Genomic DNA, 26,469 nt, shown 5'->3' on the forward strand with positions numbered 1-26,469 from the left:
CAAATAAACAAATAAACAACATCACGACAAACAACACACGAGGCCAACTCCTCGCAAAAGGTTATTTTTTACAGCTGAAACTTTACTAAAGTGAGTTCGTTGTTACTTACAACTTAAAACTAGGAAAAGCCAACTGAAAATTACACTGTATGCTAAAAAGACAATACAATAAGAAAATATGACGAGAAAATATTCAAGCAAAAATTTTTCTTACATCGGAAGGTAAATTTTCAAACGGTGTCAGACAGTGTTTGTCTTCTTTTGTCATTTCAGTGCATTTAAAGATTTGTTTTTCCGAAGAAAAAAGAAACTTGAATATCCCGTTTCATAAAAAATATTGAGTCTATAACTCGCATTTTAACTTTTTACAGAGCCATTGTATTTTTCATCGATTTTGATAGTGCTTGAAATACTAAATGGTTGTCATCTCGATATCAATAATTGAATATCCTTAAAGACTTTGATATGTTTTAAAGGAAAACCGCAGCGTATGAGCAGATCGACTAAGTTCACCTCACCTTGCTTCTCGATTTATTAATTTGATTCACTTTCCGTGAACCTTTTCATTCCAAAAATTTCGTTATTTTTACGCTCTGATCAAGATCTGAACTCTACCATTACTAAGGTACAAATGATTTAAAAAAATTAAAACGAACACGCGAGAGACTAGAGCCTGACGTGTGATGACGAATAATGACGACAAATATTTTTTTGGCTTCGGTTATCATTCCAGTTATTCAAATGTTGAGTTCACTGTGAGAAGCGCACGCTTAATTAGCTCTCAGTCTCCTCAGCTGTGCTGTCGAATCAAAATATGACAAAAGAAAAAGGTGGGGGGAGTTTAAGTCCTGTTACATGGGAATTTCTATGAAACTACTTGTACCAACATAACTCTTTCTTATGGTTTTATCAAGTACTTAAATTTAATTTAATATCTTGAAGTACTTGAAAGCTACACACTTCTTTGGTTCAATCTTGAAAACCATCTGTCTATTTTCTTTCTGTGTTCTTCATTAAATTCAAAAAGCTCAGGCTCCTCCGTGTAGGGCTGAATCTTCATTTTCTCACTGACATAACTGAAGGCAGGAGGATAGTCTCGTAAATACTTTAACCGGTGTTCCTTGAAGCGTTGATGCTTCAAGACACTTAACTCTTGAATGAGTGGCGAATAGAGTTGAAAAGTAATTTCCAAAGGCTCATTGTCAATAACATTTCTCAAAGTAAATGAAGCTCCCAAACTATTTTGCCAGTGGCCTTTACGAATGCAGATTCCACGAAATCTGGAGAAACCAAATATGTAACATAATTAGTTGTAGCAAAATGTTTTTGGTATGGCCCTTCCCTTTTTCAACTATTTGCATGGAGGATGCAGGGATATTAAATGTTTCCACACAAATGTCGTCAAATATCCACAAACATATGCCAATCTCAAGACATTCTTTTTCGGTGTGTTAAAACAAGCCATACAACATAAACTATCAGCTCTATATATATATTCACCCTTCACTCTGCTATGATTTAATGGCTTAGTTTTGGGTTACGATTAATACCATAAACAGAAGTTATGCTACAAAAATATTCCTTGGTAAAAAGTGAGCATTATCCACTCAATTTATATCAAGATTATTAAAATAAGCAAGATGAATGCCACACTTAATAGACCACTCTGCTATAAACATAGCAGTATGTTTGTAGATGTAGATTATTGAATTTGTCATTCAGGTTCATGCTGTCCAAAGACAAACTGTTGGTGTTTTCAACTCATGTCAACTTAGCTGCACTCCATAAGATTGCCCATCAACCAGGACAATCTATATCTACAAACATGTAACAATACACCCCAGTGTGCAAATTAGTTGAGAAAAAACGATGTGCGATTTTTTTTGACAAAAGTGTTTCTTTAGAGGCATAATCAAATTTGGCTTCTTTTTCTCACCTTATCAAAATTCCCTCTGGTTTATTTTTCAAATTTGGCTTATTTAAGTTTTTTTGTCATCTTTTATAAATCAAAATGTTTCCTGATTTTACTGAAAATACTCAAAATAGCTATGATGCCACAAACAGTACATAACGGTTTACAACGCAAATGCAAAAATTGACATTAATAATGTATTACACCCCTATTGTCATAAGCATATAAGCACCATGTATGTTGACTGTTGGCAGACTTCCCAGTCTCAGAGTGACAACCTCTTTGAATTTGATGACATTGCGTCAACATGGATTTTAACATTGTGTCAACATGGATTTTAACGTTGTGCAGTGCAATCATTTATAAAGTAAAGATCAGTAAAGATTAAGCTCGAAAACGTTTTTAATTTATGTGGCAGTAATCAATAAAAAAGTTTTTTGCATATCGTTTGAAAAATTGATGTGCAATTCTTTTCATTTTAGCTAAAACGATGTGCAAATTACACATTGCACAACATTAATTTGCACACTGATACACTCGTATTCAAACCATTCAATTTGTGATGAATTACATTATTGCAGGGTAAAGTTACTTGATCAAAATCTGAGCTCACACGCTTTTGTAAACATCTGAGCCAAGACCCATATGAAATATCAACCTGAAGACCAATTAAGTGGGTACACACACACATAAATATATGTTTAAAGATTGGTAATCCAGGCATATTTAATGTATAAAAATAAAAGATTCTCCAGATTGTATAAAATGATTTTCATTGAGCTTTCGACTTGTTGCTTCAAGCCTTCATGGCAACGCATTTCACCCAATCCAATCACATTAATCCACCCGCTAATCCAATTAGATGCTCTAAGTGTCTATAAGCTAAAAGCAACTGTAAATGGATAACTTTCTCATTCTGATAAAGGCTTGAAGCAACGGGTCGAAAGCTAAATAAAAATCATTTTATACAATCTGGAGAATCTTTTATTTTTATACACATAATTATATATAAGTTTATCATCAACCTCCTTTGGGGACTCCTATATCTATGGAGACTCCTGATACAAGATAGGCCCACTGAACTTCCCCTTCAACATTCTAACTAACCTATTTGCACCGCCAGTGGCATACTGATCAGCATATTTCACTTCGATAAAACTTCCAACACAAAACTCCTTGAACTGCATCTTTTTCAACCTGCGATAGCAATCTTTCTGTTCTAAGAATGTAAACAAATCCGTGCCTGCTTCTTCTGGAGAGGAAGGAAAGCCTTCTGGCCAGTCTTTTTCCTTCCATATATATCTTGGAACGGGGATTTCATGGTTAGGAATGTACTTTTCTGCTTTTGGGAGAATATTGTAAATAGATTCGATTTCAACAAGCGGTGTTTGCACTTTTTCAAGCTTCTTTTTTAAATTTCTCGCAGCTGTCGCATTCTTTTTCTTTTTTTCGTTCGTTGTATCGCCAACTTTTTCTGCACGCTTCTCTTGTGCTGCAAAGAAGAACACAAAAGAAATGAATGAAAACTCCTTGAAAGAATTTAACTCCTAGAAAATGACTATACAATACCAAAAACGTACCATAAGGAAAAGCACGCATCGTCGAAGATCTACAAAAAAAGATTTTTTTGGCATTTTGCATCAGTTTTAATCCATCGAAGACAAACACATTGATAGTTCTTGACATGTTGAATGTCATGGTATATTTTCTTATCTTCGAAGTTTGAACGTTGTTTGAACTTTGAACTTGTAGCGAGCCCTCGTTACCAATACCTTCAGTCCAGCGATACAAATCACACAATTGGAACTGCGGTCTGTGTGAAGAAGGAATTGACCGGAAAATCTCATCTCAAAAGCTCTCATTTTTGAATTTTGCATCATATCGATTGACTAACATGTCACATGACTGATTCAGTCGCGTTCTCGTCAAAACATATATCATTCTTTACAGAAACTCTTAACTATGTAGTTGTTGACAAACCGTACGACTTGTGCATCAATGGAGAGAAAGAGCTAGCAAATCATGGTCAAACTCTAGCAAGCCTAATTGCCAAGCAAAGACCTGAGTTGGTCGACAAAAGTGTGTGTTCGGGCTTCAGATTTCCTCACCAGCTCGACTATGCAACAAGCGGTGCTATATGTATTACACTGAACCGCAAAACCACAAGGGAGGTAGTGAAGCTGTTTGCAGAAAGAACTGTTCACAAGGAATACTTAGCATTGGTAAAAAAACCTAGCTGATACATGGCACTTATTTGTGTTCTGGATTATTAGTTCCTGATTATAAAATCCCTCCCTCCCTCCACCAACTCCCCACCAATATGATTAATCATATTCACTCAGTGAATTGTTATTCCGCAGTAAACCAGTCATGTGATCTGACAAAAACTCTTTCTATTCCACACACATTAATCAACAATCTTACAGTTCTTAAGGCACATGGAATTCGAACCAATGTTCCTTGAGATCTGCCCTTACAACCAATTGCATTTCCATTGTGCACATGTTTTAATCCATTCAAATTTATGAACAGGTTCATCATCATGTCAAAGATGACCAACTTGTGGTGATGTCAATGATCGGAAAAGATTCCAGCGATGAAACTGGGTTTGCAATGACATCAGATGTTAAGAGATACGTAAAACCCAAGGTAATGAAAAATAACTGGTGGAGCTCATTGATTTGCAACATGATGAAGTCAAAACCGTTGTAATCATTCAGGTTGTTTCAAACAGTGGTTATTGGGTAAATGTGGGTAAAGTGCTTTTGAAATTGTCTATATATCTGCTATCGACTGCCACACTCTTTCAGCAATGTGGAAGATTTGATCAAAATAAGTCTGTTATGATGTTTTTCCCAAGGGAAGGCAAAAACATATGCCGCAAATGATCTTATAAATGTCTGGCCATTTAATAGAGAAAGGAGTTTTTATGATTTTTATCATTTTAGTTTTATCAAATGAAAACAAAACTGAGACTAAAGGCTTCTAAGCCCAATTGAGAATCCCCCCCCCCTAATAATATTATAACAATAACAGGTGGGGCATCTTTTAGAGATGGGACAACTTACAAAGATACTAACCCATGCTCCAAAGCGGTGGGGCGTTAAATGGATATGGGGAATTTTTTGGCAAGGGCTTACTAGATCAAATGCGGTGACAATCACAATAACAGGTGGGGGCATCTATTAGAGATGGGACAACTTACAGAGATACTAACCCATGCTCCAAAGCGGTGGGGTGTTAAATGGATACGGGGCATTTTTTGGTAAGGGTTTATTAGGTCATATGCGGTGAGTTGCTTTCGGCTGCGACTGATGTTTACATAAGTTTCTGTCGATACATATATGTGTCGTAACGAGGCTCGAACTCAAATAAATTTCCTTTATCCAGCTGGCAGAAACGAGAGTAAAAGTCCTCGCTCGAGGGTATTATGAAGGCAAACCAGTCTCGAAACTTGCCATCCAGCCAATCACGGGGCGGAGACACCAGATCAGGGTACATTGCCGGGATATTGGTCACGCGATTCTTGGCGACTACACATACTCCGGGAAGAGAGATGTCCAACCGTATCGGATGATGCTGCATTCCTGGAAACTTAAGATACCTTTACAACATGATCCAATTGATGTTACCAGCAAAGATCCCTTCCATGTTTTCCAAGACGTCAACGGATAATTGATGTTAGACTCATACAATACTTTATAAAATCAATTTATAGTTTCCCAACACTGTCAAACTATAAAGTAAATGGTTTGAACCCGGGAGTATCGTTACATGTTTGTAGATGTAGATCGTCCAGGTTGGTATAGTCCTGAGAAGGACTGTTTTTGTTGTTGTTGACTGACGTTTCGACAACCTTAGCGGAAGTCATCTTCAAAGTCAAATGACTACCGCTAAGGTTGTCGAAACGTCAGTCAACAACAACAAAAACAGTCCTTCTCAGGACTATACCAACCTGGACGATCTACAACTACAAACATGTAACTGTCAAACTATGTAAATTGTATCATCCAATTCCACTCAACCACGAGCAAAACTTGAAAGCAATATAGCTACTGGCTTTAATCCGGGCTCAAAATTACGGCCAGCCAGTTTTTACCTTGCCGCTAATTTTGACCGATTACATTTCCTAGTCTGCCGCAACAATTACCAATTGGTTTTCCTTTCAATGTTCTTTTGAAATAATGAGCGTCGATTTTTGTACGGAAAAACCGTACTTGCTCTTGTAATTTCGTACCGAGTGAACATGGATCGAAGGCTTCGATTCCGTTTTCACCAAGTGAAGAGAAGCCGGTTGCACGAAGCTTGGATAGCGTTATCCATTGGATGGCAAAATTTTAAACTTGGCAATGTAAAAAAGGCGTTTACAATTTTCTTACGACAAAGAAATTTCGTAATCTTCGAAACAATGTTTTATTTCAGTGATTGTTCAGTTCGAATCTTATACTTTTTGCTTTTGAAAAGGTTTTATAAGAGTTTAATAAAACTTGCTATCCAATGGATAACGCCATCTTGGCTTCGTTCAACCGCCCCCCTGATTTTGAAAATTGTTCGGTCATCCATCCGGGGATTATTTGCAAATTATGGAAAGGGCGGAACGCTTTATTAAGTCTGATGGTCATGGCCTATTGTGTAAGGGTGTGGTCACTGATCTGTAAAAGCTAGTATTCATTTTCAAATTTCTTTTAATTAGAATAATCTTTGATCAGAAAATTTTATTCAAAGCGCAGTATCATGTAGTTTTTCAACGAGCAAATTGGCACAAATGATCTTGTAGAGTCTTTGGGTTCTATATAATCAATATTTGCTAACCACATTATAATATTAAGTAGATAGAACGGCGTTGCCCCACCGTTGATTTTTCGCAAGGGAAACGCCGTTCCCTGCGTTCTCCTTGAAAAACATCACTGCATCTATCTACACGCAAATTTTCATTTGTCTGCTGGCCAATTTATTGGTGTATTAGTGACCCGTAAACAAACTGACTTTGACCGAACTAAAACGAAATTGACCGACTCCACCGGTCATCTTGAGCCGCAACACATTTCGGCCGTTATTTTGAGCCTTGGCTTTAATACAGCTTTTATATACACCATCCCTTTGTTTCTTACATTTCAAATCTCTCCTTGAACAACGCGAACCTGTACATTTTCCATGACGAGCAGAACTTTTTTATATAAAACTTCTAAAGATATACTATACGAACGTGCCGATTCGAAATTATTTAATATGTGCATACACGAAAATAAAGCCCAATTTGTCCGTAAAAAACTACCGTCTGTATTTACAACTTACTGACAGAGACTCAGATGTGTACGATAAAATATGGGGAAAGTTCATTGTGAAGTGCGTGAGTGTGATACACTAGGGTAAACCTCTGTTAAATGAATATTTCATTCAGTGGCGGATCTGGGGAAAGTCAAAATAAATTAAAGCACCGCATTTTTGTATATATTTACATTTCTAAGTACCTTGGAGTACCTATTGGTAAAATTATATTCCTTAGAAATTCAAAACCAATCCAGCCAGCTCGTTTCGTCCTGCTCTGGAAATTTTTCCTTTTTCAGGCATCGAAAAAACAATAGATCTCCAAAGTAATAAATAATGATGATTCTATAAAATTTACATAGCATGACGAAAAGATGCTGGCTGGCTTCCCTACTCCATACAATATATGTGCTTTGCTGTAGCAACATTAAACTAGAAAGATTTTCAAAGGGAAAATTTAAAGTGTAATTTTATGAATCCAATGACCAAAATATGTTTTATACCCCAACCTGGCCAATACCCTTTGACGAACCCTCTCATCCTAGAACTAAAGCGATTTGATATTTTACCAAACGCACTGGACGTTCCGTAAATAACATTTTCACGCATAAGGATAAATGTTTGGTTAAAAAATTGTTCATAAATAATTTGAGCTTATGCATATTCCTAAACAGCGAATTTTCTTCGTGCAATCCGCCGTCATATTTCGTTTTCTTATGCATGGATAAAACCTTGACTTCGCTAGGTTCCTTTAAAGAAAGGTTAAGACAAAAGTTGAATCCGACATAGCCTGTTCCAGAAAGCCTGAATAGCGGTAAGTATATGTATATATGATACTTTCACCAATCTTTCGAAACAATAAAAGCTACAATAAAGTAAATACAAAGACAAAAAAAGTTCTACTTTGGCAACGAAAATATAGAAAGTCGCTATTCTATGGACGGTGCTATATCGGATTCTTGCAGCAGGCCTGGGAAGCACGCGACTTAAATAATGTTTCAACCTGGTTTGTTCTTGTACTCTTTCTTCAAAAGCGTTTCATCCCACTGCGAGGCGTATATGCAAACTAGCAGTTGAACATGAGATTGATATGTTTGAAGGACCAGTCGGTTCGTTTCCAACTTTGGCTGCAGCAAGAAAACTGATTTGATATTCTGCAATTAAAATGAACGAGAGAAATGAAAGAGTTATTCGAAAACACTGAGGGAATGGGACAACGGAGGATTGCACGGGTGACACACTGCTTTGACAAAACAAACATTTTTGTGAAAATGTACATCGCATTCCTTTGCTGTACATGCATTACACGGAGCTTACACTACATAGAGCTGCAAAAAGTTTTGAAGTACATTCAACGAAGAATATAACTATTCATCCAAGAATATAATTATTCATCCAAAAATATAACCATTCCTCCAAAAATATAACTATTAAAAATAACTATTCCTCCAAGAAAATAACTGTTCCTCCAAGAATAAAACTATTCCTACAAGAATATAACTATTCCTCCAAAACACAACGAGTTATAACAAAGCGATGCATAATAATTTGATGTACAAATCCTTCACATTGAAACATTTCAGAACATTTCAGCTACCTTAAAATGTCAAAAATGAGGTCTACAAGGCTTTTTTTCCCTCGTATAAATCCAATAGCTACTATGCTGGGGCCGGTTGCACAAAGCCTGGATAGCGTTATCTATTGGATAGCAAAAGTTTTCAAACTTATAAAAAAGCTGCTGATATTTTCGTAATACAAAGAAATTTCGTAATCTTTAATTTCAGTGTCTGCTCAGTTCGAATCTTCTATTTTTTGCTTTTTAAAAGGTTTTATAAAAGTTTAAAAAATTGCTATCGAATAGATAACGCCATCCAGGCTTAGAGCAACAGGCCCCAGTAGGTTAAACTTACAGGTAATACAGGCGACTGCAACGAACCATTTAGCAAAACAGTATGAACACCGTTGTCTTTACAAAAACTAAGGTTGACTTGACCACTTCTCGAGAACACAGCGCGAAGGCAAAACAGTAAAATAGTTTTACCTATAAATGATGAACAGACAACATGGTCGGCAACATTTATAATGGCACATATTGGAAAAACGCAAATCGAATGAACGTTTTTTGCGTCAATCACGTCAATTAATTATATCAGTAAATCAAACAAACAAATCATACATGCCAATCACGTCAGATAGCACCACAAGTCAATTCACGCCAGATGAAGCTAATCACATTACCACAACCCATAATACAACTCTATCAGACAATAAACTATGCCAATCAAGTATGTAGACCAACCAATCATTACAGGTCGAAGCGATCGATCATACCATCACAAATCAAACAAGTCAAACTGCACCAGTTAATCATGCCGACGATGAACACAAATCAAACACATGCCGCTCAGTAACATTAGTACATATCATAACAAGTCAAACTGCACCAGTTAATCATGCCGACGATGAACACAAATCAAACACATGCCGCTCAGTAACATTAGTACATATCATAACAAGTCAAACTGCACCAGTTAATCATGCCGACGATGAACACAAATCAAACACATGCCACTCAGTAACATTAGAACATATCATAACAAGTCAAACTGCACCAGTTAATCATGCCGACGATGAACACAAATCAAACAAATGCCGCTCAGTAACATTAGTACATATCATAACAAGTCAAACTGCACCAGTTAATCATGCCGACGATGAACACAAATCAAACACATGCCGCTCAGTAACATTAGTACATATCATAACAAGTCAAACTGCACCAGTTAATCATGCCGACGATGAACACAAATCAAACACATGCCGCTCAGTAACATTAGTACATATCATAACAAGTCAAACTGCACCAGTTAATCATGCCGACGATGAACACAAATCAAACACATGCCGCTCAGTAACATTAGTACATATCATAACAAGTCAAACTGCACCAGTTAATCATGCCGACGATGAACGCAAATCAAACACATGCCGCTCAGTAACAGTACATATCATAACAAGTCAAACTGCACCAGTTAATCATGCCGACGATGAACACAAATCAAACAAATGCCGCTCAGTAACATTAGTACATATCATAACAAGTCAAACTGCACCAGTTAATCATGCCGACGATGAACACAAATCAAACACATGCCGCTCAGTAACAGTAAATATCATAACAAGTCAAACTGCACCAGTTAATCATGCCGACGATGAACACAAATCAGACACATGCCGCTCAGTAACAGTACATATCATAACAAGTCAAACTGCACCAGTTAATCATGCCGACGATGAACACAAATCAAACAAATGCCGCTCAGTAACATTAGTACATATCATAACAAGTCAAACTGCACCAGTTAATCATGCCGACGATGAACACAAATCAAACACATGCCGCTCAGTAACAGTACATATCATAACAAGTCAAACTGCACCAGTTAATCATGCCGACGATGAACACAAATCAGACACATGCCGCTCAGTAACAGTACATATCATAACAAGTCAAACTGCACCAGTTAATCATGCCGACGATGAACACAAATCAAACACATGCCGCTCAGTAACAGTACATATACGAAAGAATGACATCGATTCAAGGAGCTAGTCATTTACACAGTAATCCGATCCTGCCAATCAATTATATCAATTAATTCATACACAAAACCAGAGGCTTTGCAAGTTTTCAAGAGTTGCGGCCTGAGGTCGTTCGGCATGCCATAACGCAAAAAACGTACAATAATAATGAAATTGTTTCATACGAGTTATTTTCAATCAGTTTTTCTCCTTTTTCGACCAAACTATACAAAAAATTCTCCAAAATCCCTTTTTTTTGCGTTTCGTTACATACAAATGGCTTGCACATTTCGTCAATGCTTAAACCATTTAAAATTTTCTGGTTCTTGGTGCGGTGATGTCCGTTCAATAATTTGAAGCGGGAAGTAATGTTCAAGTGTGAAGCTAAATTTTCGGGTGTCCTTCCCAAGCCCCTGCACAAACCAATCAAATCACACTATCAACCAAAGCAATCAATTGCAACAATCAATCATTCCACTACTCAAACACATCAATAAATCTTATTGACAGGATTAGGGCCCAACTTCCTTCTAAAATACAATAATGCAATTAAAGAATTTTATTGACGTTTCGTCGCAAGGCGTGACATCTACAGAATAATTGTATAAAGTTACAAAATGAGACTATAAATGACAGCATTTACATTAATATAAATGACAGTATTTGTCACCGTTGAAACGTCAATAAAATTCTTTCGTTACATTATTACATTTTACAATGGCATTACGTTTCCCGCTCGGAAAATATATCGCCACTGTCATAACATCAATAAATCATGCAAAAAAAATTTCACAAAGCATACCAAACTACATGAAGGAATTAAACAAACCTAACAGCGACTTGTCGTAATGAAAATGATACTTGAATGTCTGCCCGTCAGTAGGATATACACTGACAAACGGTAAAATAGGCGGATTCATCAACGTCCCCGAGTCTCGTAAGCAATCGGCGATCGCCGTCTCGATGCAATCTTGAACTCTACATTCAACACATGTGAAATGTTAGCAAATGAAAAATTGATGCGGGTTAAGAACGGTAATTTGGAGTTAGTTCAACATTAGCTTACTTGTGGCGGGGATGATAATAATTTCGAAGTGTTGGCCTAATACTTGAAAACGTACGTTTTCAAGAGCAAAAGCAATTAAACTTTTTCTCGCAAGTTCCTTTTTACATGCTTTTGCTATTGCTTAACATTTTGGGATGATCTTCACGGCAAGATCTTCGATTGCAATACGTTTTGTCACTTCGCGAAAAACGTTTTCCCAAACAAGAGCCACAGAGCCACAAGCAAAAACCAAAAATGTATTATTTCAACAGATTTGACTTTCTTTGTAAAATCTGTTGAAATCGTTTAGCACTATAAAATTCACAAGTGAAAACCACCTCTTGTTATGCGATTCAATAAGATCTCGGATATCAAAGTATCCACACTCGGCCGCCGTTTGGGCGGCGGTCAGACCGGATAAACTTCTCATTTGACAATCAGCTCCGTGTACAAGCAACACAGCGACCACAGAATAATGTCCATTCATGCTAGCCTAAATAAAGAGGCAAAATGAAGGATCGTAATTTTTGCCATCTACCAACCAGAGTCCGACTAAATGGCTCAACATGCACAAATTTGTCGTGGTGTGATCAAAACATGCATATTACAAAATGTTTCCAGGCACTTTGTGAACAATGTTGTTCAAGCTTCTTCCTTGAATCACAACATTGTTAACTGCACTGTTTCAGCTCATTTTAAAAGACCAACAAGGCTTTCACATGAGAATACTAATTAACTGTTGCTGCCTAAAGCGAGAAGGAAAACAGCGCGGAGAGGTTTTGCATTCCAATACAATGGGATCGCCTTTAAAAATGACGTTTACCTTGGTCCTCGAATCTTATTAAAGATGTTTCTTTATTAATTTATACATGAAATATCTTAATACAATTTTTGAATTTTTTTCATTCCACACATTGTTTTTTACATTCTTCATTGAACTTTGGTTATCTTAACTTTTTCCCATTGTAATTTTAACACGTAATTTTAACACGTAATTTTAACACTGTTTTACTCCCGTAATTTCAATGCAGTTCAGGCATATGGCAATGAACAGAGTTTGAAGTCAAACCTTGATAAGAGGTGTTTCTCCACTTAGAGACTGCTTGGCGTTAATATCACTTTCAGCGTTTAGCAGCATGAGCACTATGTTTTCAACTCCCTAAAAAATAGTGACGTCAATTTTTCAGTCATTGCTCTATGCTCGTTCACTAAACACTGGTACGGGTTATCACTGTTCATTCATCACTACCTACACTGACACACGTTATCTTAGTTTATTTTTTAGGTAGAGAAAAGACAATTCTCGTGTTCTGTTCTTCATTCATCACTACCTACACTGACACACGTTATCTTAGTATCTATTTTATGCAGTGTAAAGACAGCTCTCGTTCTCTGTTGTTCATTGATCACTACCTACACTGGCACAAGTTATCTTAGTTTATATTTTAGGTAGTGTAAAGACTGTTCTCGTTCTCTGTTGTTCATTCATCACTACCTACAATGGCACATGTTATTTTAGTTTATATTTTAGGTAGTGTAAAGACTGTTTTCGTTCTTTGTTGTTCATTCATTACTTCCTACACTGACACACGATATCATAAAGCAACAATTTATGTAAGAAGTAAAAATTACTCTCGTTCTCCGTTACAATGCAACTGTGTTGGTCATTAATGCAATTTGCTTGTGTCTCTGGTCTCACCTTCTCGCAGGCAAGAAGAAGCGGCGTGTTTCCAGTATTATCTTTGATATTCACTTTCGCCGCATGATCAAGAAGCACTTTTACAATACTCTCTTGATCCAAAGAGACGGCCCTCGCCAGTAGAGTCATTCCCGTCATACCGTCTTGAGAGTTGACGTTCATACCACCAGCAAGGGAAGCCAGGACTGTGGCGACGTCGCCTCGTTTTATAGCTAGCTTTACTTCACCTACAATGACGAAATCCATTAAGCGCTAAAAATCGCTAAATAAATTACTCTAGAAACACTAGAGGAAACGAAATGAATCGTGTCATACCGAAGATGAAAACTGAATCTGGTAAAATATCATTCGCATTTCAAGCAGGAAAGTTGTATAATAGACCAAAAACCAAAAACAGACTACTACCAAACAGACTACCACAGAAACTTGAAGAAGAATATCTATTCATGCTTTCTAAATCTAATTATAATCAATGCAATTATTATCTAATTATAGTAATCATTTATAATCCTATTAAATATTTTTATCTTAGTATTTTTAAATGATTTTATTTTGTTTCGATTTTCATCTTTTATAATTCCAACTGACAGAGCAGGTCCCCAATTTACAATTAAAATAAAGACCACTGTTACCATCTAAGGCGTGGCCATAGTGCGCATTCGGTCGTGCGATGCAAATTCTAACCAGAGGAATTATAAAAACAGAAAACCAAATGGCAGAAACTGAGCACCCATATCGAGAGACAACATCGACATACCCAAAGCCATTCCGTATCAAACATGAAATTAAATTTCGTAAAACTTCTATCGTTCAAGAATCGTTTGTAAACAGGTCAACTAGAGTCTGGAAGGATATTCCTTCCATACAGTCTCCCCGGCAACGGACTGATCACGTTTTATCAATTTATGCGTGAACCTCCGAAATACTATAAACAAGCTTTGAAAAATACCAAGGACAGGTTTTCATACTTTTTACGGGGGGTGCTAAAAATTTTAGGAGGGGGGTGAGCTGGTAATAAAGTGACGTAAGACAAACTAAAAGTCTGAAATTTAGGGCGGTCCGGTAGTGCAGCAATTGAAGGCAATGTAGATACTAGAAATACTGCCATGAAAAACTCAGTTCAACATTACTACTGATTTGTTTTGCTAAAAATAGGGAGGAGTGGGGGTAAAATGTTTCTTAAAGGGGTGACCAATTTATTAAGAGGGGTGAAATCTGATGTTCGAGGGATGGCACCCCCTTGCACACCCCCAGTAAATCCGTCCATGAAAAATACTTATGATGCAAACGATCCTAGAACTTGGTAATCCATCTGTTTGCGTTGTAAAACGTGTCGTAATCTGTCGAGTGCTAAAATGCCTTGTTTTTTTCTGAGCAACAATGCATGATATTTCTAGGGATCGCTGCAATAGGCGCAAGTGTTTGGTATTTTCCTGCTGTGCAGTAAAGTCAAGTAAACAAATAAACAAATAAATTTTAATGCGTTCAATCACGGTGAAAGCAATCGGTTTCTAATGAAATGAGCAAGGATAATGCTCAAAAATTTACACAGCTTCACCAAAACTTGCATGCTGGCCCCGCCACTGTTTATAAAAATTCTTACTATTATTATTACTTATCTATTCACTCACTTAGTGACATTGCTGTAGGAATACCACCACGAGCGAAGTCCTTCTCAGTCTAAAAAAGTTTTTCGCGAAAAACTTAATTTAAGCAACAATCGAAGATCAAACTCATTTAAAAAAGGGACAACTCGTAAAGTTTATTGTCAACCTGTTCGGTAATTTGCTCTCCCGGATCAAAGTCGTCAAGATCAAGAACAATATCGCAATCATCTTCCTCGTCTTCCTAAGAAATACAGGTCAGATATTTTAACAGGTTTTATTTAGAACAAAACGTCCAACCTTACTCTCAATTGTCCTTTGTCCCACCTTCTTAGTCCCATATGTCCATTGTAAATACAGGGAAAACTACAAAGAAGGCCAAGGACAAGAGAGCTAAGTACTGGTGAGACAGGTGGTTCGTGTCACATGTACTTAGTAGTCCCAGAGTTCTTTATGAGCTTAATCCTATTCATACCTAATTTCACCTGTCCTGTCACCCCAGTCTATTGTAGCAACTCTCCTTAATCCCACCTGTCGTTTATCCCACCTGTTCTTAATCACAACTGTCCTTTTACCACACCGATCCTTAATCCCACTTGTCCTTTAGCCCACCTGTCCTTTATCCCACTTGTCCTTTACCAAACCTGTCCTTAATCCCACCTATCCTAACACTCACCTGTCCCTAATCCAATTTGTCTATAATCCCGCCTTTTTTTAATTGCACCTGCCCTTAATCCAACATATCCTTAATCCCACCTGGCCTTTAAGGCTTTAACTTTAATCCCGCCCGTCCTTAGCTACGGCCTTCCTCAGTTTCAACTGTTCATGGGGTCAGCCTGTGGATAATCCTACCCGCACAAAATGCCACAACCTCTACCTTTTTCGTTTTTTCTTTCTTTTCAACATGCTTATCGCGCAAACTTTGGACATGTTTGGACCCTGCAGAGTAAGAATGTTTGGACAAGCTCTTAGTTTCCAGCACATTTTGCTCCTCACGTGAGTCGATTCGTCGACGCTTTTCATCAACGGAGATGCCATGGCGTCCACTTGCTGAAGCTTTTTCTTTGCCATCTTCCACTTCTCTATTTTTCGAGATTTTCCAATCAACTTTTTTCTCGTTTGAAAGAGAGATGTTGGATTTCAGTGCGGCTTTTTCGACATTCGAATCGGAGTCCGTAATAATTTTTTTCAGTTTACTCAAAGCTTGCTTCTGTTTCGTCGAGTTCGTCATGTTGCCACGAGCTTGGAGAGTGGAAACCATGTTGCTCTCAGACGTGTTAGTTATCGTTTCATTTCTTTTGCGAGCACAATTCTCGACAGACGTATTACTAAGTTCTTCGACCGGCGATTCTCCCTCGCTTTTCATTGGTTTTCCATAAGAAGGCATTGAATCACTAGTTAGCATTTGATTTTCCGACAAAGTATCTTCATTATTGCTATTCTCGACTTCATTACCGGATAAAATATTTTGATCGTCGTCATCAAGCGAAGTGTGATATTTCGACTTTGGGCAAAGAGAGACATGGAGAGAAGACGTTCTGGCAAACATGCCGTCTAAGGTCTTATATCTGTCTATTTCAGGTTGACCGGTGCCATTTAGTGTTTCAAGTTTTTCATGAGATTGAGTATGGCCACAACCAGCTCGTATACTACCATTACCAGATCGCGTACTGCCCCTATCAGATTGAGTACTGCACGATTGACCAATCGCTTTCCTTTCATATCTAGTGTCGAATGACCCAGTCCACAAACTTTTGCTTTCTTGCAACGAGCCCTCACGGCTACGAATGACTTGGCCAGAACTTGCCTCGTCATTACGGAACAAGCAATGCGCATTTTTGGCTTCATCGGAGACTTCCTTAGCAGACGAATGTTTGGATTGGGTACCATGAATTTCTTTGTCTATTTTCCTGTGAGCTAACAACGGCTCATACTTGTTTTTCATATAAGAAACATTCTCACGAAATGGATGCATGGATGGGACCACAGCCTTATGTAGGCCATCGGAGAATGTGCCGCTCAGCGGCATTTTTGCAGAATAAGGTGCAACAACGGGTTTCGCAAACCAAGCCTTATGCCCATCGACAGAAGAGGGGATATTGGCAGGAAGGGTTCGATGAAGTGTCACGAAATTCGCCATTTGCGTCAAATGATTAGTGAAAGTATTCACCAATGGAATATTGTGAATAACAGGCGTTATAGGTGACGTCGGGAAAAACAGCCTTTGAGTCTCCGGAGCAGTGACTCGGAGTAAAGGTTGACTTCTTGAGAAATAGTTGATCCACGGTGCAGTGGAAAAAGGCCTTTCGCCTGTATTTCTAGCGATCATCGCAGAAAGACGCCTGAGCATAAAATGATTCAACCTTTTTGGTGCGGGAAAGCGGTTGTTTTGTTGCACCGCGAACGGAGCTGTATTCTTCGAGAGGACGGTTTTCTTAACTGATCGCGTAAACGGACTAGATGGCTGACGTAATGGTTGGCCTACGCGAGTTTTGTCTGAGGAACATCTTTGATTGGGTTGTTCCTTGCAAGGAATCAGCGTTTTGTTAACGTGAAAAGATGCTGTGTTTGTCAAAGTTGATTCGGTTGAAGAGGAGCATGGGCTCTTGGTTTTGTATTTGCCATGCGCAAATGAAACAAATGGACTACAGCGAGCAGTTGCTGACGTCGACTTCGATGCAACGCCTTTTGCTTTCAGATTATTTGTTGACGTTTTTTCGACTTCATCTTCGGAACCGCTGATCGATAGGGTTTGTGACAATATCGGTTGATCCTCTCGAGCTTTCCCGACCTCTTTCGTCGATTTCGTCACGGCATTCCAGTCTTTCAGTTCCGCATTGTTTTGCGAAGGCTTCGCATCAGACGAAGAGAATAATGTGCTGTCGACAGCCGAGGTTTCATGCCGGCTGGCAGTTGACGTTGTTGACGGTTTTTCTTGCGTTGAGCTTTCTTCTCTTGGTTTTAGCGCAATTCCGAAGAAAGATGTTCCACTATGTTCGTTAGCGGTACCACAAACACCTTTTTTTTCAGGAACATCTTGATCTGTAGCTACGTCATCTCTTCGCGCAACGTCATATTTTGGCATTACGTCATCATTTTGTACTACATTTTTCTCCCGTGATACGTCCTCGTTTCGTACCACGTCGTTTTTTCGCGGTAGATCAATTTCGGCTGACGATGCTTTCTTAGAGTTTCGTGAAAATATATTCATACTAAAGTCTTCCAAAAATGGTATATTAAAAAATGTCTTTTTATCGCCGTCGTTACTTTTCAACGTTGTCTTGCTCGTGATTTCACTTTCTTCGCTTGTCCTTTTCTCGTCCCTTCTTAAGGCCGCTGAATCTGAGTCCACGGGCTTTTGCGCTTTGTCATGAACCGACGTCGAGAGTTGAGCGACGAGTGCATTTCGTGGTTGAGAATCGCAATGCTCCATTTTTTTTGAAGTAAATTTTAAACTAGTCAGTTCACCAGTGGTCTTCGATACAGTTTCAAAATCTTTACTGCTTGTTTTCTTCAGCTCGGCACTGTTAATTCTTTCAATTTTCTCCACCGGCCTCAAACTATTTGAATCAACATTCGGAATCCCTTGTGCACCAGTGGTTTCGCTTGCAATTTTTTCGGTTTCACTTCGTGCATTCAATTGCCTGGCCTCTCCGACTCCCTTCATTTTTTGTACGGTTGGTTCCAGCCTGTTCAAAAGCTCGTCCTTAGTGGCTTTAACGGCTCTGTAAATATCGGTCTCACCATTGCTTTCGGCAACTTCTTTCGACGCATCGAAACTGCTAGTTGAGGCAAATTGTGTCAAACCTGAAATGTGAGCAAGAACTTTAGGAGATGACGCTGTCCTTGACTTTTCCGACAAGGTTTTTCCATCAACCTGCGATGACTCAAAGTCAGACGAAAGGTTCCTTAAAGAAGTAATTGAACTAAGATCCGACTTCGGATCCGTCGATAAGTTTCCATCTTTGTTACCACTAAATTTGTGTTCGTCCTTTGGCGCGCCATCGGACGTTATGTCAGGCTGTACGCTGGTAACATCCTCGTTTGCCTGCATTTCTTGCACACTGGTCATGTCACCCTTTGATGCATCAGCACTTCCAGTTGATTTGGAGATAACGCCGAGCTGTTTTAAACATCCCTTACGATCATTTTTGATTTCTTCGAGCACTTTTGAAGACTCTTCTTCTGCAATATTATGACGTTTATCATCACCAATATCGGTCTCCCGATGCTCCGGCAAAGACTCCACGTCATCATTTCTAATTTCTCCTAGATTATCTACATCTTCATCATCGCCAGCATCAGTTTCTTGAAACCTGCGTAAAGAATTGGTGTAGTCATTTTTAGTTTCTCCACGATTATAAGATTCATCATCGCCAAAATCAGTTTCTTGAAATCTTTGTGAAAACTCCATTTCATCATTTCTAATATCTCGAAGATTTTTTAAGCATTTACTATTACCGACATCGGTCTTTTGAGGTTCTTGAAAAGACTTCCTGCAATCATTTTCAGTTCTTGCAAGATTAAAACGTTCATCATCACCTGCATCAGATTCTCGATGCCTTTCTGAAGACTCCGTTACATCACTTCTAATTTCTCCAACATAATCTAAATGTTCGTAATCACCGAAATCAGTTTCTTGGCGTTTCTCTAAATGTTCCACGCGCTCATTTCTGATTTCTCCCACATTTCTTGATGACTCTCCATGGCCATTTTTATTAATTTCCCGAAGCTTTTCAGAAAATACCTTGTCGTCGTCTTTATCTTCCATAAACGTTTTTGAAGCTCCTACATCACCATTTCTAACACTTTCAAGCCTCGGCGCCTTTTCGGTTTCAGCTTCCGCACGGTCCTTTTCGCTCATCACTTCTGAGCAAACAGAATCGTTTACATTCGGTACCTCAAACGCTACTGCGCGATCTTCACCTGGATCAGACTGGCTTTCGTTTAAAGTTTTCAAACAATTCGCTACGAAATTTCCTCCATTTCTACACTCCTGTTTGGCAAAATCCAATGCCAATAAATCCCATTCGGTGCCGGACTTCTCAGTCGGCGCAGCAGCTTTTTTTGCTTCGCACGTGTCTTCAACTGAAACGTCATTAAAATTATTTTTTGGTAATATAAAACACTCCATTTTTAATTCTGGTGACATACATTCATCGACATAATCGGCAACTGACCTCTCAGCATCACTGATTGGAGTCTTTAGCTCCAAACTTTCTAAATTGTCATAATGGACCACACGTGAAGTCGAAGCAATATTTTCTCCTGACCTTAGGTCGTTATTGATCACGTGGTATTGTTGAGAGTTACATGGCTCATGAAACTGCCCAAAACTGCCGTCGATAGCCTTTTCTTTAGGTGCACGTGTAGCATCGTTGGGCAAGATTTTTCGAGATTTGCAACCGTGTGACGTAGCGTCCGTACTTTTAACTTTCTTTTTCGCCTTGACATCGTGCTCGGTTGTTTCGAAGTGTTCCCCGTGCGATTGTTTTGAAACAATGGTAATAGCATCCTCTTCCATATCGACTTCTTCACCACGTTTTGCCAATCTTTCGTCAACGGGAAGTTCTTCCGGGGGAGGTTTCTCCGAGAGTGGGAACACCGGGGCAGCTATCGTTGAGGATGTAAGATCGCCATCTTCGCAACTAATCCCAACAGAATCTGCGTTGTAACATTCGGAATCTCCGTTCAAACTCTCCTCGTCGTCACTTCGCAAATCGAACATAAGTCCATCGTCACAGAATTCCGGAACGAATTCGGGAGATGACATGAACGAGAAGTTCTTGTCCCCGTGCTCAGCATCAGTTGAAATTGGATAAGATGACAAAAGATCGTCGCATTTATAATTCTCGAGTGAAATTTTCGTGATATCATCAAAAGTTCTTCTCTCATTCGATTCTTCAGTACTCTTTTTTTCGAATTCCTCGAGGACGAGGCTGGTTTTCTCCGACATTCCACCGTCATGGAAAGCAACCGACTTTTTCCTTGGCCTTCCTCTTTTTCGTGTAACGGAAGTCGAGAGGTCTTTATTTCCATCAGTAAGAGAAGCGACCCCGTCCAGTGAAGAGACAGAACCAAGAAGTTGGGCGTTCCTTGTCTCTTTGCGTCTTTTCTTTTTCTTTGTTTTCTTTAAGTTAGTCGACCCGTCCGACTTTCGTTTTTTACGCTACAATTTGAGATAAAAAGTACTTTGTTTCAGGAATGGATCTTTTTGGGGGAATCCACGATGGGGTTTTTTCGGGGGGAGTGGCTTTCTAGTTTGGATTAGAGGGGGTACAGTTTAGACTTTTTTTAAGATTCCGTTATCTTTTTATTACGATTGGGAGATTTAGGGAGGTGTGCTCCATTAAACACTAATCACAATTGCTTTTGCAAAATTGTTTAATATGTCATTATTTTTTAGGGAAATTTGCATCCATCCTGCATAGGCTCTTCAGTTCTTCCCAAAGGCTAGGAGAAGTGCGCCCTTTGCGAGCATTCCCTAAATCCATCCCTGTTTTATTTACGAGTCGGAAGTAGCTACAATTACATCGTTCACTGCACAAGTTACGTACGTTAATTGTTTGTTCTTTGCAAATTTCTCGGCGAATGACCTTACTTGCAGTAAAGTTCGTGCAATACTAGAATTCGCGCACGGTTGAACTTAATAATAGGTTCAATGCTGATTTTTTTCTAATGTCGTCAACTTTAGTATTTAGAATTACATGAAATGCGATGATAAATCATTATTATTATTTTAATTGTAATGATAAGGTTCTCATAAAAAAATCAACCGCTGTTGTCGCTGTTCTTGATTTCATTCAATCGCTTTCAACACATTTTTCTGCCGTCAAACAAACAAAAGATGGGAGAAAAAATGCGCCAGCAGGGGACCAGAGCCGTAACTAGAACGTATTAACATATTGGAATAGACACCCCGTATAATACATGAATACACAACCCACAGTAGGCCTTTCTAGTTAGGCCTCTGCAGGGGATAGTGAGAAGCTCGTTTTGTGCGAACTTTAGTACCACAGATTGGAAGCTACTTGAATAGAATCACTATCATCACACTATCTGCGCCATTCTTCAAGATCGAGCACATCGTTCAAGACTGGTTGGAGACTATTTCATTCGACTTTGCTCCTCCTACCTTGCTCTGTTTCGTTTTTCCATCTTTCCCCCAGAAGGCATCAAGAACATCTTTGCAATCAAACAAGTTCTCCTCTGGTTCCCATGTATCATGATCTTCATCAAATCCCAGCCATCTTACTTTGTAATAGCGAACATCCTGAAAGAAAAAAGTGTTCAAACTTGACAATAAAATAACTGGGATGGATTTAAGGGGGAGTGCAGAGGGTTGCACACTGCTCCTAGTTTGGGCTAGAGGGGATTCAAGAGTGGTACAACCTCCCCCTACAAAAAAATACTAACATATATAAAAAAAATTAAGCAATAGCATTTGCAAATGTGGTGTGCACTTCAAAAAATCTCTGAGAAGGTAACAGAATTTAACAAACCCTACATGCTAGAGCCATATATAACAACAAACAACTAACCATTGACAGTTGATAGCAAACTTGTTCATTAGATGCTCACAAAGGAAGTCAATACAGCAAATTATGAACATTATATGAACATGTACCCTCCCCAATTAATGAGTTCACTATGCTGCCAGCAACCAAAATGTTATCCAAACTAGAGAACCCTAAAAAACCATAATGGATCCACTCCTGTAAAATTTAAAATATTTTAAATCGGGGATGTACCATCATGAGTTTTAGTGGCAATACTCTAGGTTATATCAAATTAAATTTTGGTTGCTTTGTAATTCTTCATTGTAGAGCTTTGTAGTTCTTATACCATGATTAAGAGATTCTTTCGGAAGTGTGCTCATTATTTCTTTTGCTTAATTGCTTTGGATTATGTAACCCACCAGTCCACCGACAACAAACATGGCTGTTTCGAAGTCACATTAAATCAAATGACCTTAGGGCAGATCTCTAAATTGAGCATTTGTGGAAACACTTTAAAATTACTGGTATGATGTGTTATAGAATGTTAGTAATGATATTTCAGTTTAATTTAGGATAATTGGCCCCAGTGTTTCACGTATTTTTCATTACTTTCTTATATCAATGCTCAACAAGTGTTGCACTGGTCAAAAAATCATTACGTAACGTCAATTTTGTGTGTCACAGCACATTTGTGACACAGCACATTTGCTGACTCGAAACACACTATACCAAGCTAAAAACTAGTGCGAACTAAATCTCAATGTAGCAGTCACGCAGAAATAATAATTGAGCCGAACATGAATTTTTATGTATTAATTTGAGTACATTGCAATAAATACGGACAGAACGAGGGATAGCAAAGCGATGAGTATTCAAGACAAAGCGGTTCGTTTCCTACCAAGAACCAATATATCAATACTAGATTACAAAAAATTCGGTATTATTCATGCTAACCTGTTCAACAGCTGTTAGAAGGATCTTTTCTATTTCGAAAACATCATCTTCGCCCTCCATTACGGCCTCAAATGCGTCATTCTAGTCGAAAGAGATAGGAAGCAACATGTCTAAAAAGTACCAACCAAGAAAACAGCTTTCCCGCTTTGACGAAAACATCGTAAAGTTTTAAATACGAGATTTGTTTTTATGAAACGATCAACAGCCAGGAACCCATCCAAAAATAAACACTACTGTGAAGGTACCACAGGATTCATCCTGACAATCATCCTGACATTCATCCTCACATTCACCACAGGATTCACCACAACATTCAAAATTAGCATAAAGTGTGAAGTTGACACCACATTCATTTTAATATTCTTAAATAACATCAGTTTCAGAAACAAAATAGAAAAAACCGTATTTTTTGCTACAAAAAAACAAAAAATGCACACGTGTTTGGTGCCGTTGTAAAGACCAAGTTGTTTAGACAAGGATTATACTATTTTTATTTTGGTCGAAAGTCTTGGAGCAAATCTACAGCCTTTTAAAGACTACTTCCGCTTTTGTCTCTTTACGTTCATTAATTGCGCGATGTTTTGGTTGTTCCTTTCTGGAGTATGGACATTCGGTATGCATCTTCTACGTTTTATGCATTTGTTTTCTTTATTGGATTGTGCTAAGGTTTTGACCACATTGTTGGTGTGTCTGCTTGAAACTTCTTTTTTTGAATCTTGTTTAATAGAAGATGCATCTCCATGTTCACTTTCTTTAGTGTAATGAATACCTTCAGTGAAATGCTTCTGGGTAGTGACCATGTCGAATTCCTCGCTAGTCTCATCACTGTCAGTCGCTGATTGGCCAAAATCATAATGGTCGTTTCCTGTGCATTCACCACTATGAGTGTTAAATGGTCGGGACTCTAAAAATGGCAAAAACTCGCGACCCGACAACGGGCGATGCGCATTATCATTATAATTATTGTCATGGCTAGCTAACATATCTTCAGCATTTGATAACTAAAAAATGCAAACAAGTGTATTATAAGTGTATTACAAGTGTATTATATTAAATTGAGTGCATCAAAAGAAACATCGATTTAATTTGAAGTATGGTCTGGATTAGAACAAAGCAAAAAGTACCATCATTATTACGTGCTGTAATAAAGCATTTCAAGACATTAATAATTAAATATGCTTAAAATAAAAAAAGGCGATATTGATGATTACAACAATATTGAAATATTTACAATTCAACCATTACGTTATGTCTAAAGATCTAAAAAATCAAGAGATTTATATAAAGATTTATATTTGGGCACCTAGAATGGTTAGAATATTCTCTGAACACATGAGCAACCGATTTTAACTTGCATGAACCTTATATTTGTAGACTCAAGTTTCACTTGCCACCGCCACCCCCCTCCTCACATTACAGCAAGGAAATGCAACATCTATTCGACGTAAATATTCTCTTTTATTTTAAAGGCTATAAGCATGCGTCCTATTTATACAGAATGTGAGACTTCCAAGATTACGCGTTTTCAAATCCCTGTCACATGCTACAAAAAAGGTGTGAGGTTCCTGCTGACCTTCCCCTCCTCCCCCCACCATACCCCCAACAGGAAGGCTGGAAGCGCCGCCAAGAAGAACAAAGAAAAGAAATAGTTAACGCAGTTGATAAATGTGCTACAATACAATGTCTCCATAATCAATGTTCACTGACGTTACGCTCAAAAGATGAATTGACAAAAATTGATAAGACATAAATAGCCAAATATGTAAATAATATGCCAAAAAACAACGTTTCTTGTACATTTAGACAAAATACGATTGCTGTCAGTCCCAGATTTATGGAAATGCATTACCCAAATCAAAACTATTTGCATAAATCATTCCCGATAGAGTGTACATTATCAATGTATTTATTGGCATATAACCACTTAAATGCATTAATTAAAAATTGAATTATTACATAATTTAGTGCAAGTGAGGCATATGTTGCCTATGGTATGGATACACGCAAATTTTTATCGAGCTAATCCCTCAAAAATAGTGCAATAGCCTTAAAAACAAAGTTAAGCAATGCACACATGTGGGTCCAATAACTATCTAAACTATTCTGCATTTACAAGACGCCCTTCATTACATTGCATGTCACGTGACTGTGCTTATTGAGAAAAGTGAAGTCCAAAAGATCGTGCACCGAAAACCATTTTTGCTGTGAATACTTTATCCTCAAAAACTCTTTTAAAACAATTTTCTGACTCGTACATATTCCACCCAACCGATAATTCAACACGCTTGTAACTTTTGTGTTTTACATAAATAGGTTAGCGATATTTTCGACGATGTAACTTTTATTTCGTCTTTAAGTGAGGATTAACGCTTCATATAATGCAACTATATATCGATGAATTATACAAGGTCTTTGTTGTATTGATAACATCACGAAGTACAAAATGCTATAAATTTTCGATCGCAATGCACTGAGCGAGCGACGTATCAAATACAGCAAAAATACAACAATCTTAATAACTCAAATGACAATCATCGGCACAAACACAAACATCGGTTATTTATCAGCGCGTGCGCAGAAGATATCACAAATATGCAAGCGGTCATTACGTTTTGAAAAATAATTAATTCGTAATCTTTACACAAACAACCAATCAGAAAGTTTAAGATAATTTTAAAACCGCACAAAATTCATAAACCGTTTACTCTAAAACAAATGATCAATACATGAAATTAAATATCCTTTGCGTACCTTTAATCGCCCATGCTCGATTGCAGATCGCATGCCATTCCAGTTCTCGTGCCAGCGAAGATATAGGTTTTTCCGTGCAAGAAATTTGTTTCTAATCCCAAGTTCAACTAGAATTTCACCCCAAAAGCTATTTGACTCTCTGTAAGAGTCGTTTT

At 38.1% G+C, this 26,469-nt stretch overlaps 3 protein-coding genes across 4 annotated transcripts; 1 reads left to right on the forward strand and 2 right to left on the reverse strand.

The window, feature by feature from the left end:
• Positions 1–901: 901 nt before the first annotated feature.
• Positions 902–3,782, reverse strand: LOC124441298. The gene is made up of 3 exons (XM_046991747.1): positions 3,493–3,782; positions 3,020–3,404; positions 902–1,280 (listed from the first exon to the last, which is right to left on the reverse strand). Exons 1-3 carry the CDS (start codon positions 3,608–3,610, stop codon positions 953–955), a joined length of 831 nt encoding a protein of 276 aa, XP_046847703.1. The 5' UTR covers positions 3,611–3,782; the 3' UTR covers positions 902–952.
• A 31-nt stretch (positions 3,783–3,813) lies between these two features.
• On the forward strand, positions 3,814–5,676 carry LOC124441299 (RNA pseudouridylate synthase domain-containing protein 1-like). The gene is made up of 3 exons (XM_046991748.1): positions 3,814–4,134; positions 4,445–4,561; positions 5,303–5,676. Exons 1-3 carry the CDS (start codon positions 3,814–3,816, stop codon positions 5,585–5,587), a joined length of 723 nt encoding a protein of 240 aa, XP_046847704.1. The 3' UTR covers positions 5,588–5,676.
• A 1,443-nt stretch (positions 5,677–7,119) lies between these two features.
• On the reverse strand, positions 7,120–24,633 carry LOC124441296. 2 transcript variants are annotated; one of them, XM_046991745.1, is made up of 11 exons: positions 23,564–24,633; positions 22,246–22,383; positions 15,988–21,279; positions 15,280–15,354; positions 15,138–15,186; positions 13,507–13,733; positions 12,877–12,966; positions 12,146–12,300; positions 11,592–11,740; positions 9,091–9,221; positions 7,120–8,334 (listed from the first exon to the last, which is right to left on the reverse strand). In XM_046991745.1, exons 1-11 carry the CDS (start codon positions 23,621–23,623, stop codon positions 8,179–8,181), a joined length of 6,522 nt encoding a protein of 2,173 aa, XP_046847701.1. In that variant the 5' UTR covers positions 23,624–24,633; the 3' UTR covers positions 7,120–8,178. The 2 variants fall into 2 exon arrangements, with proteins under 2 accessions (XP_046847701.1, XP_046847702.1); XM_046991746.1 differs by lacking the exons at positions 7,120–8,334; positions 9,091–9,221; positions 11,592–11,740; ... (3 more) ...; positions 15,138–15,186; positions 15,280–15,354 and adding an exon at positions 15,366–15,476 and having other exon boundaries at positions 23,564–24,632.
• Between the last annotated feature and the right edge of the window lie 1,836 nt (positions 24,634–26,469).

This window comes from Xenia sp. Carnegie-2017, unplaced genomic scaffold (assembly GCF_021976095.1).
Source record: "Xenia sp. Carnegie-2017 unplaced genomic scaffold, XeniaSp_v1 HiC_scaffold_20, whole genome shotgun sequence".
Taxonomy (NCBI): domain Eukaryota; kingdom Metazoa; phylum Cnidaria; class Anthozoa; order Malacalcyonacea; family Xeniidae; genus Xenia; species Xenia sp. Carnegie-2017.

Coding starts and splice junctions, on each gene's coding strand:
- LOC124441298 (XM_046991747.1), bottom strand. CDS start 3,610: ATGACATTCAACATGTCAAGAACTATCAATGTGTTTGTCTTCGATGGA. Junction 3,405..3,492: donor GATGCGTGCTTTTCCTTATG/GTACGTTTTTGG, acceptor TCTTCTTTGCAG/CACAAGAGAAGCGTGCAGAA. Junction 1,281..3,019: donor GCCACTGGCGGTGCAAATAG/GTTAGTTAGAAT, acceptor TGGTTTCTCCAG/ATTTCGTGGAATCTGCATTC.
- LOC124441299 (XM_046991748.1), top strand. CDS start 3,814: ATGACTGATTCAGTCGCGTTCTCGTCAAAACATATATCATTCTTTACA. Junction 4,135..4,444: donor ACAAGGAATACTTAGCATTG/GTAAAAAAACCT, acceptor ATTTATGAACAG/GTTCATCATCATGTCAAAGA. Junction 4,562..5,302: donor AGAGATACGTAAAACCCAAG/GTAATGAAAAAT, acceptor TCCTTTATCCAG/CTGGCAGAAACGAGAGTAAA.
- LOC124441296 (XM_046991745.1), bottom strand. CDS start 23,623: ATGGAGGGCGAAGATGATGTTTTCGAAATAGAAAAGATCCTTCTAACA. Junction 21,280..22,245: donor GAAAAACGAAACAGAGCAAG/GTAGGAGGAGCA, acceptor CTCAAATTGTAG/CGTAAAAAACGAAAGTCGGA. Junction 15,187..15,279: donor GAGAGCAAATTACCGAACAG/GTTGACAATAAA, acceptor AAACTTTTTTAG/ACTGAGAAGGACTTCGCTCG.